Below are 16,836 nucleotides of genomic sequence, written 5' to 3'. Positions count from 1 at the left end.
AGTATTAGTCCCTTTGACAAGAAATGGTACGGCACTATCAGTGCCTAGTATTTGGTGAAACCGTAGAGGAAGAAGTAAGGTCACATGGAAAAATCTTGTATGGGGCGGAATGGATGCCCATCTGGAAAAAACAGAGGTAGCATCAGGTACTGGGGTGCATCTATATGAAGGCATTTGCCTTTGTCAAAGGCAGTGCGATCTCTGGGATGAAGGACTGAAGAATGAACTTGAGAGAGTCATTCTGGATGTATTAGTATTATTGTATTCTTATGATTTCCAAAAACCGATAGGGGTTTTGGGGTTGAGGAGGTCACGGGTGACGAGGCGTCCTAGTTTGCTGATGTGGTGCATGTTGTTGATCAGCTTGCTGCCTCTATGGGAGATAAGACAGAGGCTACTAGGAGGAGTAAGGCTTGAAGGTCATTTCATCTGTCTTATTTATTTATTTATTTTTATCCTCGGTAGAGAGCAGAGGCTGAATCTTGACGTCACGATAAGATGGACGTTGAAAGGTGATATGAAAAGAACTACTGTTTTTTGTTCCTGAGGCTTTGTGACCGTATCTGTGGATTGAATTTCGAATAAAGTGTCTGGACAACCTGGTAAATATGCCTAGTTGTCGTGAAAAACTTCGTCTATCATGGCGCTGGCACTTAACCATGGAAGGTGTTTGGCTGCCAAGGTAATTGCTGAAGTCTTAGAAGAGATTTTCAAGTTTCAGAGAAAAAAAAACAGCAATCAGGAAGTGCCTCCAGCTTTCATTGAGGTGAAGGTGTTGAGGCAAGGCTTGTTGGAAACGTGGTTCCTAGAGCCTGCCTATTATCAAGGTATGTGCGATGCAAATTGGTGGTTGCATGCAGGGTGTAAGCCTCGCTGATTAAAAAAAAAAAAAAAAAAAAAAAAAAGTAAAATCATTTTAAACCGGCCACTGAATTATTCTCAGTTAGCGGTGTATTAGAATGGATCTTGGAATACGAGATCTTTGCATCATAGATTCTTCCCTTCCGGAGTGATGGGGACGGTGAACGGTGGTATGGAAAAAAAATCTTTCATTTGAACTTTAAGCCGATGCTAGGGAAAAAATGCATACCATTCCATCCTTCTTGCCCAAGGTAGTCTTGGAGTTGCACTTGAATCAGAGGGGTGCACTAGTCTGTGAGCTTTCACTCCCCCAATCACTGATTTAAACAAAAATGTCCTTCTTTGGCACAATGAAATAAATGGAGTAACGGCCCTCGCCTCGTTGACCGGGAGGCACGGGGAGTATCGCACCCAAGCCTTCTAGGCGCTGAAGAGTACCCTCTACGGCGTCGCGCTTCCGTGGGCACTTGCAGGGCGACACGAGAAACTTGTCTGTTGGCATCCTTGCAAAATCTAACGCGTAACCTTGTCTTATCACGCTGAGGACCCACTGATCCGAAGTTATTTTGGCCCATTCCTCGTGGAACAACTCCAGCCGGGCTCCCAAGGTTGGGACGAATGACTGGAGCTGACGAGAGGGATGGACCGACCGTATCTCATTGGGAGGTTTTGGGCCCCGTTCCCCCCGGGGTTCCCCCCTGTCTACCGGATCGTTTCCCTCGAAAGGACCGCGACCAAGACGAGGATCAGGAGGAACCCGCACGGTATGAGGGACCGGAGGACCTCTGGGGGCGAGATTTCCTGTTACCCCGGAACTTAGACCTACTGGGGAAGGAGGACCGAGGCCAGGACCTGTCTTCAGGCAACTTAAAGGCCCTGTTTTCCCGAGGGACAACATCAAATCATCTAACTCCTTGCCAAACAGCAATTTTCCCTTGAACAGCAGCGCTCCGAGGTGATCCTTGGACGACCCATCCGCCGCCCAGTTGCGTAGCCAAAGGAGACACTGCGCTGAAATGGCCGAAACCATGGATCTGGCTGAAGTACGAAGGACGTCGTATAGAGCATCTGTGCTGTAAGCTATCGCCGCCTCCTGACGGTCTGCCTGCGTGGCCTCTTCCTCGGAGAGGTCTGCATTGGCCTGGAGAACCTGGACCCAGCGCAGGCTCGCATGCATGGCAAAGTTACTACAGATGGCCGCACGGACCCCCAAAGCCAAAACCTCAAAAATCTTCTTCAGCTGCAGCTCAAGCTTTCTATCCTATATGTCTGAGGGCCGGGGCCCCAGTGACCGGAATCAACCTCTTCGTCACTGCGGACACCGCCGCATCCACCCTTGGTAACCGGAGAAGCTCCAAGGCATCTTCTGGTAGGGGGTAGAGCTTATCCATAGCCTTGCTGACCTTCAGGCCCAGCTCTGGCGTATCCCATTCGCGGAACAAAATATCGGACGCCGAAAAGTGGAACGGGAAAGCCACAGCTGGTCCGGTGAGACCCAGTAGCACCGGGTCCATCTTTGCTCCAGGTCGAGAGACCACCGGAGGCGCTTCCACCCCCAGCTCCTGGAGGATAGCCGGGATAAGTGGGAACAGCTCATCCCTCCGAAAGAGGCAGACCACCTTCGGGTCATCTCCGTCGACGGCCGGCGTACCTTTGCCAGTACCAGGCTGAGGGGAACCGTCCCCCCGTCGGCCGGATCTCCCTCGTCCTGCGACGGGGTTTCACTGTGTGTCCTGAGCAATGCCTCTCAATGGACGCTTTTCTCTAGGGGGAGCTAAGGTTCTCCGCAAATCAGCACCGGATTTTCTCTTCCAGGATCCGGAGCCTCCGCCGGATCCCTTGGCGTGAGAGGGCTTCCCCGCCCTGCGCCTGTGGCCTTTGTACTTGAGGACTTTGCGCAATAAAAGCGCAAAGCCCGAGGAGAAGGAGGAGTCAGACTGACGCAAATTCACTCTCGCTGGCCTCCACTGGGGATTCTGCCCCCCCCCCCCAAGGGTCTCTGTTGTGGGGAAAGCGCGGGAGGCATGCCGCCATCAGCCACTGCCTCCCGCGAAATTTCCCGGGCTGTCCCCAAAATGGTCGCCACTCCTGCGCTGACTGGGAAGAGATCTGCAGGCCCATCTGCAGCCTTCCCTACACGCGGCGGCGAACGCACCGGCCGGGACCGGCCCCCCCGACCGGCCCCGGACGGTCCCTCACCGCCCGCAACGCATGAAGAACATATGCGCGCGAGCCGAGCCGCATGCGCGGCAGGCCAACCCCCTTGGCATCCAGCAGTACCGCGAGGACGAGGAAATAGTTTAAAAACTAAAAATAAATAAAATCCAAAATTAATACCCGCGCCGGAGCAGCCCCCCCCCCCACCCCCGCGAAGGAACGGAGAGCCAGCACAACAAAATAAAAGTAAAACTTTTTTTTTTTTTTTTTTTTACTAACTTGGCGCTGTCCTCTATGCTGAAGTCTGTGCTCCGGCAGGAGTGAGTGAACCGGGCTCCCCGGTGTCACCCCCAACGCTGCTACTGGGATAGCCGGGTCCTCGACCCTAGCAGCGGCCTCTACCAGGGGGGGAATGGTCCCCTCAGAACCTTCCAACCCCCCTGGGAGGCAGGACAGACTGAGGACCTTCCTTCTTCTGTTTTCCTAAATAGAAATGCTTTCCCTCTTTTTTTTTTTTTTTTTTTTTTAAACTTAAAAGCTAAAAGAACCCTAAACCTGACTAACTACCAGGCCTAGGCCAGAGGCTGTGACTGCACCTGCACCATCTACTGGAGACAGAGTAAGACTGAGGGGCTGTGTGAGGCACGTGACTATATGTAGCCAAGTCAGACAGATCTTGCTCTGTCTCCATCTACTGGTGCAGAGTCACAACCCAGGTGTCCTGGACTGATCCTGGTACGTACAGGGAATTTTTTTTTTCTATTGCCTATTGTATGGCTGTAGCGTTGGTTGGGCATATGTTTGTACTGTTAATGCGTTTGCATTGCAGCTGCAACGCAATCCATTGCGTGGACGCCTCGGCGCAGTAATGGTTGTTGGTTTGGGGTTTTTTTTGCAGTGAACACCATGGTTTTGCTAGGAGTTTGGTGTGTATAATCGCATCTACGCACTCAGTGTCCCTGTAAATGCTGTGGTGCGCCACTCGCCCTGCACTGACAATTCTGTGCGGCCGGCGGCCGAGCTGATGCCCCTGGAGTGCCCGGTGCCTTCACAGTCGCTCCAGCACGCCTGGCGCCTGTGCAGATGTGTGGCATGCCCGGTCTGTGTCAATGTTGGGCGTGTCTGGTGCCTGTGCCAATGTGCGGCATGTCCAGCGTCCGTGCGCCCGGTACCTCCTCCCCTGGTCCGGTTTGCATCAATGGGCAGGCTGGGGTTGCCAAGGCCTGCATAGAGGCCATGGCGTAGCACTCACTGGAGCCTCGGTATAGCGGAAGGTGCGTGCGTTGACATGCTGGTCCCTGAGTTGAGTCCTTGGCAAGTCTACGTGCTTTTTTTTTTTGAATGCCTATGTCGGGCTGTCGCGCACCACTAACCACTGCTGCTTGGCGGCGAACACCCTTGCCCCTGACGTGCTTTTGAACTCTGCCGCACGCCAATGTGCCAGCGTGTCGATGTATCCATTTCACCTCCTGAATAGGGCATTAATGCCGCGGGAGCTTGACTCTGTGCCTGCCTAGTGGGACCTCGAGGCTACCGAGGAGGTCAGGCTGAAAGAGGGGCGTATGGCCTGATGGGAGTCCCTGGAGACAGGGGATTTCCAAATTGCTGCCACAATGGAGGAATTGAAGCCTCAGCGCACTTGAATCAGATTAGCCTGTTTAACTGCCATGAGTCAATTGACTGTGGCGTTAGCGCCCCTCCCCCGAGTTTCACTCTGTGCCGGCCCCGGGTGAACCGTGAGGCACACAGAGGTGGAAAGTCAATACACTGGAATGGGATGCCCAGAGATGTTTATTACAATCTTGTGAGGGCAAGTCATCTGAGGAAATTCTTTCCCCCCCCCCCCCCCCCCCCCCCAATTTCCCTCTCTTCTTTCTTCTGTTTTCTTGTCTGGATATGTAGATATATTAGTTGTGTGTTTTATCAAGTAAATGTGAGGAGAAGGGAGAGCTCCTCACACGCAGTTGCGTGGAAAAATTTTGACTGAGGAGCCTGAGGTGATCCTGTCAGGATACAGGAGGGAGTGCGTGCCTAGCTAAAAGACTTTGCTAGACTTTGAGAGTTCCGCCACCTAGTGGCACAGAGGACGTACCCATACAGCATGGCTAATTCAGCTGCTTATCTACGTGAAAAAAAAAAGTTACAGCAACCATGTTCTTGTAGTTCTGGCACACATCCAGGTCAAAGCTAGCAAAAAAAAAAAAAAGTGAAAGATGCACACAATGCCAAGATCTCCCAGCATTAACACCAATAAATTTCTCATTGTGTGCTCTCCTGAATTTCAGAGCAGCACACAATGAATATAAAAGTGATCCTTTCACTGTCAGAAATATTTGACTAGCATATATGTACCCATAGTCATAAGAAATTTTGAATTTTGCAGCCTTGCCAGGATTGTGAACAATGGGAGAAACAGTAATGACAACTTACCCAAGCAGGATATTTGCATAGATTTCTTTTATGGTCCTAGTCTCCCTCTTCCTCAGAATCTCAGCATCATACCAGAAGCCACGCTCTTTAGGCTCATCAGGATTGTAATTCACCATTACCACTTGTCCTACCTCCAACTGATCCAAATGCAGCACCGTGCGTGCACGAGCACGCACATCTTTACCGCTCAGCAGCACAACCCCATTCTCTGGATAGCTTTTAAAAACAAAATGAACTACATTAGTTTACTGCTTTGTAGACCATTTAATATATCTATCACAAAAACATGAGTAGTCTACACCAGTAAAACAAATGTCAACCTTTAACAATATAGCAGTAGCTGTAATCTCAGTGCTGCAACCAGTCTCAATAAGTTTGGCCCTGTACCAATTTCTCAGCAATCAGGTTCTGTAACCAAATTATCTCCTGTCTATGGAGCCTCCCCCCCCCCAAAGTCACTATTACAAGTGTTTCCCTTTATGGCCCTTCATTAGATCTGAAAATGCTTAGTGCCAGGCAACTCACTCGTCATATTTCACATGGTACACAATTTCCTCTTCAGCAGCAGCAGCTATCACTTGCTGCTCAGCCCTTTCTTTCTTTGTAACATTTACAACCTGGGCCTCAAACCATGCACCCATGTTCATATCCCGGGCATCCACGCATTCGTTGATCTGAAGGCAGAAAAGGTAAAATAAAGTTTAATACTTTATTTTTAAGTGTTTTTATATACCGTTGTTTGGAACTGGCCTTCACAACGGTTCACAAGAGAAACAACAGTACATAGAACAGCTAACAGGTGCACTGAACGAACGTAAATAAGATGCAATTTGAGAATGATCGTAATAAGATACACTTATCAAAAACAGTGGCATACAAATTAGAGGCATTGTGGGATTACAAAGTTTGGAAGAAGTAGTAGTGAACTATAGAATATTTAGAGAAGTATTAAATTTCCCACTAAATGTTTACAGTTCTTAACTATCATGGGTATACTATACATAATGGTGGATTTAAGCTGGTTTTTCCAGGAAGAAATGTTAATTTTAAAAAGCATTTACATATATGTAAGGATTTCTAATAATTTTAAATCCAAGGTCCAATTTACTCCTTAGAATGAAAAAGTCTCACCCAAAAACTACTGCAGTTATAAGTTCCACTTTTATTCAGTATATGTGTATACCCAAAGAATACTTGCCAAAAAAAAAAAAAAAAAAAAAGCAATTCTGACCTACACAACTAAAATATCAATTTTTATATCATTATGTATTTGTTTGTTACAATCAAGGTAATTTCAGAGAACTAATGAGATCATAATGGATATGAAACTTAAGCAAACTAATGACTACTAATATTTACTTGCTAAAGCCTTATTTATGGCAATAAGGAGAACATCTAGTCAAATCTTTTTTTTCTAATTTATGTTTACAGCTGTTCTATGCTTTGCCCTTTAACACATTTTAATGCTTTAAGTCATTACTACAATATATAAAGGGATATTAAGCTCTTCCGTATAGCCTCAGTATTGCAAGCCATAATTTATTTATTTAAAACCTTTTCTATACCGGCATTAGTGGGTACATCATGCCGGTTTACAGTGTAACAAAATGTTTGAAATAATGCATCATTACACTAAGGAATCTAACTAGAAATTCCCTTTGAATCCAACATACGAGCAACTAAACACACTCTCCAATTCACAATTTCACCCCAATTATCTTCAACAAAATGGAGAAATGTATTTACCTGATAATTTTGTTCCGAGTCAAGCCACATGGGTTATGCTCCCTAGCCCAAAATTGGAGGCAAAACAAAGTTTTGCTGACATCACCCTCTGGCACAGTGTGCAGACAGAATGGCCAGAGAATAGATGCAGGCTAGGCTTTGGTTTAATAATCAGGAGCTTTAAGTTACAACAGAAGAGGACTCTGCTTATCTTTGCAGCTTACAAACAAAGCAGCAACAAACTTACAGTTTCCCTGTACGTACCAGGATCAGTCCAGACTGCTGGGTTATGCCTCCCTTCCAGCAGATGGAGTCAGAGAGAAAACTGAAAAGCACCACCCATATAACACGGGGTGCCACCTGCGATCCCTCAGTATTTTCTCTGACTCCAGCAGATGAGAGACATACCCTGCGGTCCTGGTCTTGGTTCCCTTGGGGCCTTGCCCCACCAGGTTTGAAGTTTAAAAAAAAAAAAAAAAAAAAAGGGAAAGCTTTAATGCAGTTTTGGCACCTGTTAACTTCTGGCCAACCTGTCATGTGGGCAGTGCTTTCAACATTTCTTTAAAAAAAAAAGATTTCCAGTTCCCCCCCCTTGCTTTCATCTTAAACAGGATGGGGAGGTGACAGATTCATCCAGCAGCTGGATGAACTGTTCAGAAATTCCAAAGTGTATATGGAGTTGCTGCTGGCCTTCCGCCAGGGCTTGTATCATCTGCTCCACATTGGCTTATTGGTCCTAGTTACCCAGTAAATCCAAGAAAGATGCTGCATTGCTCCTGAGTATCTGCACAAGAAGCCTCCCTCCTTTTTCTTTTTTCTTGAAAACCAAACCCCAACTAGTTGGCATTGACTTAGTTAATTCTCTCTGCAGGTGCAGCTGCTATTCTTAGCCAGTTAAAATCCCTCTCCTGGGCAACCACCCAGAAAACAAGTGAGAAATTACTACCTTCCTGATAATTTCCTTAGACCATACAGATGAATTTAAAATCAATGGGTTACGCACCTCTACCAGCAGATGGAAACAGAGCAGATGTCACAGTATATATACTCCTGCAGTGAAACCAGCATGCCAGTATTCTCTTTAAAAGCCAACTGTGGACAGACTAGCAAAAATGATTAATAGATAACCACAAGAAAAGGCTATGCATCGGTTGAAACATAGGGCCCACCAAGAAATCCAAAATCAAATTAAGTCTCCACGAGGATACTGGTAACTGCAAGGGTGGACGAAGATATTTCACCCCTTTCAAGAAACAGACCATTCGCCTGACCCCTGAAACAGGCAAGAGTCACTACTTGCACCTTTGAGGAATTAAAGGCCAACCCTTTATTTAATCCATCCTGCAAATATTCCTAAATGAATGGGATCTTAACTGAACGAGGAAGAACACTTCAATCTTCACTCCAAGCCTCAAAACACACTCACCAAACCCACACATAGGCTAAGGAAATGGAGAACTCATGCGTGGCAAGGTGGCAATCACTGCAGTAGAATATACAAGTTCCTTAACAGAGCCTTCTCAAGGGCCATACCATAAGACAAAATCAAGTCAGATTTTCGTGAACAGGTCCCTGCCGCAACAGATTCCTGTGTGCCAGAAACTGGGAAAGGGGGGGGGGGGGGCAGTCTACCAGGAGCCATCGCAGATCTGCATACCATGCTCTCTTGGGCCAATCTGCTGCCACCAAAAGCACCATCCCTCTGACACCGTCAACCCTCCAAACCATTCTGCCCAACATGGACCATGGGGTAAAGGCATACAGCATCTTGTCCTCCAGCCATTCCTGCACGAGAGCATAGATACCCAAGAACTTCGGATCTCTCCTGTGAAGGATCGAGGAAGACATTTCAGCTGAATTTGACTCAGTACCTATTCCGAAACCAACACTACCTCAATTGGCATGTTCCCTCTCTGAATTCTCCTCAATCAATGATAACACCATTATCAATATATTGTCAAAATCAAAACCTTCAAATAGCCCTTTCAACTCCTGTTCTGGTTCTTACTTAGAGACATGAAAGATCATATTGTCCCATCCATTTCAAATATAGTTAAAACATCCCTATCTCAAGGTATGTTCCCAGATACTCAAAAAAAAACAAAAAACAAAAAACCACACAGTCTTACCCATTCCCAAGAAGAAAAACCATGATTGCTCAGACCTAGCCAATTACCGGCCAATTGCAACTTTACCTTCTATAGCTAAAATCATAGAATCAGTCATACTGCATCACATTTCTGAATACATAGAAGACAATATTCTACATAATCAGCATAGTTTTAGAAAAAGACATAGTACAGAATCCCTGCTCATCTCATCATTTGACACTATTAGAGGTTTGGACTCCAATACGAACTATATTATTAGTATTAATCGATTTATCTGCAGCTTTTGATACACTAAATCATGATATCTTAATCTCCAACTTATCCCAGATTGGCATTAATGATCAGTTCTACAATGGTTCTCTTTCATCGCAAATCGACCACAAAGAATTACAATGGGCAAATCTAAATCTGACTGGTACACTACAAAAACAGGTGGTACCACAAGGCTCAGCACTTTCTGCCCTGCTATTCAACTTATACTTTCTACCTCTATGCCACCTCCTAGCTGGTCTAAGCTTAAACTTTAAAATATACGCAGACAACATACAGTTTACAGTTCCTTTCCCCGAATCCTAGTCTAAAACTTTTTCACTATTACAACTCTACCTAACAATAAAAATATGGTTCTCACACAGGTTAAAATTAAACACCAACAAAACAGAGTTAATTTATCTTTCAACAGTACCGGACTCAAACCATAAGCCGCCTCAAACCTTCACATTTGAGAATCAACACATTCCTATAAAATCTCATGCAAAGAATTTAGGAGTGACCATAGACTCCAGACTATCAATGACTGACAATATATCAGAAATAGTAAAAAAAAAATTCTTCTTCAAAATACATATGCTGAAAAAACTCAAGCCATTATCACCAAGCGATTTTCGTTTAGTTACTCAAGCTTTGATTCTCACCACCCTAGATTACTGTAATTCACTATATCTCGGTCTACCCCAATCTACAATACAACCATTACAACTTGTGCAAAACGCTACAGCTCGAATGTTATGTAATGTATCACGCAGAGACCATATTACAGCAATTACACTGGCTCCCAATACCGTACCGCATGACACAAAATTTTGTCCATCATTCACAATTTATTATATAACTCCAACTCTATCTGGCTATGTTCATTACTGAGATTATACAGGCCCACCAGACAGCTCCGCTCCTTAGATAAATGTACCCTGGAAATTCCTTCAATAAGATCTGTCAGCTTAACATTAACCCAAAAATTAGCTTTTCCAGTTGCAGATCAGATGTTATGGAACTCACTTCCATATTATATTCGACTAACAGCAAATCGTAAAGAATTTAAGAAAATGCTAAAAACGTACCTTTTCACACGTGCAAACAATTTACAATAACGAACTAATTATTCTGAACTCTAAACTGTTAGCACGATTCAGCATCTTAATGTAAATGTGATGTATTTTAAATGATATGTTATAATATTGTTTATGTTTTAATGTAAACCTAGACAGATAGACTCCTACCCCACAGTGCGGTATATAAAAACTTTTAATAAATAAAATAAAAACATTTGCATTTGTAAGTTGTCGCCAGGTCTAGAAATGGAAGGCCCCAGTGATCTACTAACAGCTGAAAGACCTCTTCTGACAATGCCCTCTCTCCTGGGTCCAGAATCTCCCTACTGAGGGAAAAAAAACAAAAAACGACAGTCTGCTCTTACATTGTCCTTTTCTGCAATGTGCGAGGCAGAGATCTCCTGAAGATGCATTTCCGCCCATTCCATAAGTTGGTCTATCTCCTGCGACACTTTCTGGCTCTTGGTTCCTCACTGCCAATTGATGTAAGCCACTGTCGCTGCATTGGCTGACATTATCTAGACTGCTTGATCCTGCAACCTGCCGCTGAACTGCAAGCATGCCAACCGGACCACCCAGGCTTCAAACTGATTGATATTCCAAAAACACTCCAGCACCCTTGTGCCATCAGTTCCTGAACGTGATCTCCCCAACCCTGGAAGCTCGCATCCGTCCGGTAATATTAGGGAAACTCCCTTTCTTAGATAATCCAATTGTAACCACCACCATAGTTGAAAGCAGACCTCTGTCGGAAGGTGGAGCCAAACTGAATAGTCCTAAAATGTGGACTCCAACGTGACAATGGAGCGCTGAAGAGGACACATATGCATCCTCACCCACAGTACCACTTTCAGGGTTGCTGCCATTAAACAGAATACCTGCAGATAGGACCAAGCGCAGAGTGTTCATCAACAGATGTAGCTGTGCCATCAATTTCCTGAATACAAGCTACCGGCAGGAAAACCTTGCCCTGCTTCGTGTCGAACTAAACCCAGAGATATTTCAATGACTGAGCAGGCTGAAGACTGCTCTTGGCCAGGTTCACCACACAGCCGAGCTCCTGCAACAGGGAGATCACCCTGCAGGTCACCAGGCGACTCTCTTCCAGTGACTTGGCTCGAATCAGCCAATCATCCAATTACATGTGTATTAGGATCCCATCCTCAATTCCACCACAACTACTAACATTACTTTGGAAAAGGTCCTGGGAGCAGTGGCCTGCCCAAAGGGCAATACCCAAAACTGATAATGACATCCCAGAACCGCAAGCTGCAGAAAGCATTGATGCTCTAGTCGAATGGGAATGTGAAGATATTCCTCGGACAGGTAAAAAGATGTCAGAAATTCCCGACTGCATGGCCAATCCCGAGCACAATGACTCCATATGAAAATGTGTCATCCGCAAATGACAGTTGACACCTTTGAGATCCAGGATGGGACGAAAGGATCCCTCTTTCTTGAGCATAACAAAATAAAATGAACAATCGCCCCGTATTTTGAGACACGGGCACCAGAATCACAGTCCTCAGATTGAGGAGCCTTGCCAATGTATCCTCCATTGCCTGCTTCTTCTGCGGGGAGTGACAGGGAGAGACCATGAACACGTCCCGAAGAATACTGTGAAATTCCAGCACATCCTTCTCGCATCGCCCTCAACACCCATTGATCTGAGGTGATCTAGACCAACCTCTGATAGGGAGATGCCTCTCTTCTAGCTCCTGCCTCCAGGGGTGGTTCGGCAAACCTTCATTGGGAGGATACACTACCTGAGCCCGCGTTCCTTCTGGGCTGTCTGGGACAAAAAGACTGAGACCTCCTACCCAAAGGTCGAGTCTTCTGAAAGGTCACGCCTCTATAGTCTCGAAACTGCTTGGATCCAAGAGCACAGAGCTTTCCAAACTGTGTGTCGCGACATGTTAATGTGTCGCGCAAGCCCGGTCAACTCGGACATGAGTTTGGGCTTTTTTTTTTTTTTCTCAGTTCATGGGTTGCTTATTATTGGGCGATTTGTGGGTGGGATTTGAGCCCAACTGTCCCTATCATTGGCTGCTGCTGCCGCCGATGAGGTCTGGCCATGAGGATTACTGACTGCAAGCAACAGTGTCTGGTGATCATGAAAGTGTTATGCACCACGGCAGGCTTGAACCCTGAAGGGAGTGAAGCACTTAACTGGCAACAATCAAAAAGAAGAGGTACATGAGTGTGGGGGCCAGACAATTTGTTTTATTATTGTTACTCAAATTATAACATTAAGCTTGGAATATTATATATTTTTAATATAAATCAAAGGTTTTCATGAGATAAATAAAATGTTTCAGGACACAACCTATGTATATATTTAAGGAAACATACATAAATTGTCAAAATAAGTTTCGTTCGTTTAACCTTTGACCTCTGGTTTGCTAGTAGACTGAATTACTGTGTCATGAAATTGTGTGTCTAAAAAGTGTCACCACCATGAAAAGTTTGGAAAGCTCTGCCCTAGCACAACTTCTCATGCTAAAGAAGCAGGGTATCTGCTGCTTATCCTCCAGTAATCAAAGAACTGGTGATTTGCCCCACTTACTGGCCAGTTTCTCCAACTCTCTTCCAAACAAAAGTGAGCATTTAAAGGGCAATTTTGTGAGGTTAGCCTTGGAAGTCACATATGGCTGAGAAATTGGTCGGCCAAACTGATGCCTGGCTGCTATCACCGAAGCTACTCCTCTGGCTGAGGTGCAGACCAAATTGTAGCCTGCATCTGCCAAGAAAGTGGCCGCTAGCTCCAAAACTGCCCTGGAATTTAAATCTGAGTATTCAAACCTCTTGAGAGAGAAACAAGAGCAAGCCATCAGGGAAAACAAGAAGCTATTTGCACAATCATTGTCACTGCTTCAAGTGTCTGCTTAAGGATAGTTTCAATCCTCCTAACTTGTACATCCTTCAAGGCTACTCCTCCCTCCACTGGGATAGTCGTGCACTTGGAGACTGCACTTACAAGTGCATCCACCTTTGGAAAACGTAAACACACTGTCACAACTGGATCCAGAGGGTACAAAACCAGACCTCCTTTGAAATTATCCCCTGGGGCACCCCACTCAAGATCAATCAATTCTTGAATGGCGTCTATAAACAGGAAAACAAGAGGCATTACGCAGAGAAACCAAAATGGGATTTTTCTTTGGCTTAATCATGAAATCTGCCCCAGGACTCCCAGCATTTAAGGTCTTGGAAATCAGAGCCGGCAGTTCATCTCTATAGAAGAACTGTAGCATAGTCCTATACGGGTCTAATCCTGGAGGAATTTCACCATGCTCAAGAGAATCCGGATCAGCAGTGTCATCCAGATCTCTGTCAAGAAGTCCCGCTGTCACTCTAGGAGTATTCTAGCGCTTACCAGTAGGTCCAGGCAAGGTTTGCATTTGCAACTCTGACCCGAGAGCATTGGACAGGGCTGAGGACTGCGCCTGTAGAAAGTATTACAATACCTGGAAAAATTCTACCCTTGAAAATGTAGAAGTATCCAAACCAGGAGGTACCCGAGGGGTACCAGGACTGATCTGCCTTCCACTGCTGAAGAACCAGTTAGGGGAGTTCCAAAATCAGGTGCTCCACCTAAAAAGTCTTTTCCCAGGCCTATATCCAGCTGGGAAGAACCAGGCTTAGAGAAATCAGAGGAAGATAATTCACCCTGACCCTCCAAACAGCGCTGGGCACTCCTGCTTGAGAATATGACAGGCAGTGCAAAAAGAAAGGTGCTTAGGTTTCTTAGATATAAGTGCCATTAAACCAGGGTTTGGGGTTTGTTTTTTTTTGGGGGGGGGGGGTCATCCAAAAACCACAAGACTTAGGAGCCATAAAACATTTAGCGCACAGCAATACAACTCATGTGCACAGGTAAGCAGTCAACACTTAAGGCACTGCTTAACTTGGACACACAGACTACCAGATCTGCCTAAACGTTCAAAGATTGGATGCACAACTTTGACACACAGCTAGACACAAACACTGAACAGACAATACTATAAAGGGCAGCCTAAAGAAAGCTCTCGAAACACCGAGGCCCACCACTGAGCGCACAACAAAAAAGCCTCAGAGCGGGGCCTAGCCTACAGAGACTGCTCAACCCGCCAGGCTGCTCACATCCCGCGACCTCCCAGGAAGGCGTGGTGGGGGGGGGAGGGTATTTGCCATCACCACTGCACCCTGGTTCCTGCACCTGCTGCCTTTCAGCTGCTCAACAGTTAAGTCCACTCCGGCTGAAAAACCAGCTACCGGACTGAGGCACTCAGAGGGCCATTGAAATCACCTCAAATTCTCAACTGGAGGAGGGACCTTTTAGTATCACTGTAGGAGAGTGGGGCAAATTTATTTTCCTTATTTCTCTATTTTATTTTAACCAAAGCAATCCTCAGTAGTGAGATGCACATCCACCATGTGCTAGAGACTGAGAATACTAGCAGGCTGATGTCACTGCAGGAGTATATATGCTGTGATGTCAGTTTGCTCCATCTCCATCTGCTGGTAGAGGTGCATAACCTACTTGATCTGGATTCATCTGACTGGACACTAAGAAACACAATCCTCCCCCATGAGTAGGGAGAAACCAAGCTCTTAGGTGACCCCAAAGACCTGGCCTGACTCTCTCCAATCAGGAAGGCCCACAAACGAGAAATTCAAAGACCATTAAAGTCCCTAGTACAGTCAATACATATACATGAAAGCAGTGTACAGGACGACCAGGTAGAACTGGGCTGGTAGGACTCTAGGAAAAGCAAAATTGCTTACCTTGTAATAGGTATTATCCCAAGACAGCAGTGCAATAAAGCTCGTCTAACATTTTATTTATTTAACTCTTTTCTATACAGACATTCATGACAAGTATCACATCAGTTTACATGGAACAATGGGTGATAACTGTAAACAAACCATTTAACAAGAAGCAAAGTTACAATAAAACAAGGAGAGATGAACTTGGGGGGCTGAGGTACACGGAAAACAAAGTATAGAGGAGGTAAATAAAAAACTAACTGGCAGTGGATGTCAAGCTGCTTAAGTAGCTGGTATGACTAGATGGCATCTTGTAGGTTATGGGAAGGCTTGAAGGAATAGCCAGGTCTAGAGTTTTTCGAAATGTTAGGAGGCAAGGTTCTAGTCTGAGGTCTGGGGGCATGGCATTCCAAATGGCAGGTCCGACTGTCGAGAATGCCCGCTCTTTAGTGGCTGCATGAAGTGTGGCTTTCGTTGAGGGGACTTGCAGGGTTCCCTTGTATGCTTCTCTGATGGGTTTTGTGGAGGTGTGAAGTTTAAGAGAGGTGTGAAGGTCGAGCTGTAGCTGTTTGTGGATGGTTTTATGGATTACTAGCTGTACCCGGCCACGCGTTGCAGTGGCAGAGCCAGGTTAAGTGGAAAAGAAAGAAAAGAGAATGGGGATAACCGCCCCCTGCCCCCCCCCCCCCGAACATGGACGCAAGAACATCCCCACGCCCCCCCCCCCTGCAGGCCCGCCGATACCTGTCAAAAATGGTAGTCGGCGGAGCGAGCGTTCCGGCATGGAAGTATTAGCGCCGGGCCCTTGGCAGCCAGCACTGAAACTGTCTGCGACAGCTGTTAGAACTTACTCTGTCAGTGGGGTGGAGCAATGGGAGCGGTCGTCTCGCTCAGATAGTAAGGGCGAAGGTGCGCCGGTTGCCAGTCCAGAAAATGGCGAAGGGCCCTCGCCCTTACTATGTCACATGGGCTACTGCCGCCATTGGCGTTCCTGAGTGTCCTAGTAAGGGACAGAGCCGTCTGCGCCATTTTGTCATGGAGCGGTGTTGCGCCCCCCCCCCCCCAAGCCGAGCAGCCCGAACTATTCTGCCGTTTAGCGTGCGTTCTGAGGGTGTGGGCAGTAAGTAGAAAAGTCATGGGTGTGTGGAGGGTGTGAGGAGGGTGTTTTTTGTGTGAGTTCGTAGGGTGTGGGAATAGCAAACATGTGGCATGTGAGTGGCCTCCTGGTGTAGCATGCTGGAATTTTGTGGGTTTTTGTGTGTTTTGGGAGGGTGTGTGAAGTAAGTACAATTGGCATGTGTGCGGGGGGTGTGAGGAGGGTGGATTTGTGTCTGGTCGGAGGGTGTGTGAATCCCAAACATTGGTCACATGCGTGTGGGGTGTGAGCGTTTGTGCAAGGTGTAAGACCTTGTGCTTACATCCAGCAGATGTCGATGTTTTGTGGAACCAAATTTTAAAACTTTTTTACCAGC

General features: G+C 46.2%; 1 protein-coding gene across 1 annotated transcript in view; it reads right to left on the bottom strand.

Annotated features, from left to right (window-relative positions):
- Positions 1-16,836, bottom strand: part of UHRF1 (ubiquitin like with PHD and ring finger domains 1) — a 499,879-nt gene that overhangs the window by 417,021 nt on the left and 66,022 nt on the right. The window contains exons 4-5 of the mRNA XM_029614586.1: positions 5,974-6,122; positions 5,449-5,664 (exon numbers count right to left, since the gene is read on the bottom strand). Of these exons, the coding sequence (XP_029470446.1) occupies positions 5,449-5,664; positions 5,974-6,122 (365 nt within the window). The remainder of the gene's footprint in view (positions 1-5,448; positions 5,665-5,973; positions 6,123-16,836) is intronic.

This window comes from Rhinatrema bivittatum, chromosome 8 (genome assembly GCF_901001135.1).
Source record: "Rhinatrema bivittatum chromosome 8, aRhiBiv1.1, whole genome shotgun sequence".
Classification (NCBI taxonomy): domain Eukaryota; kingdom Metazoa; phylum Chordata; class Amphibia; order Gymnophiona; family Rhinatrematidae; genus Rhinatrema; species Rhinatrema bivittatum.
Note: the sequence above shows the minus strand (reverse complement) of the source record. Positions and strands in the feature narration are given on the sequence as shown.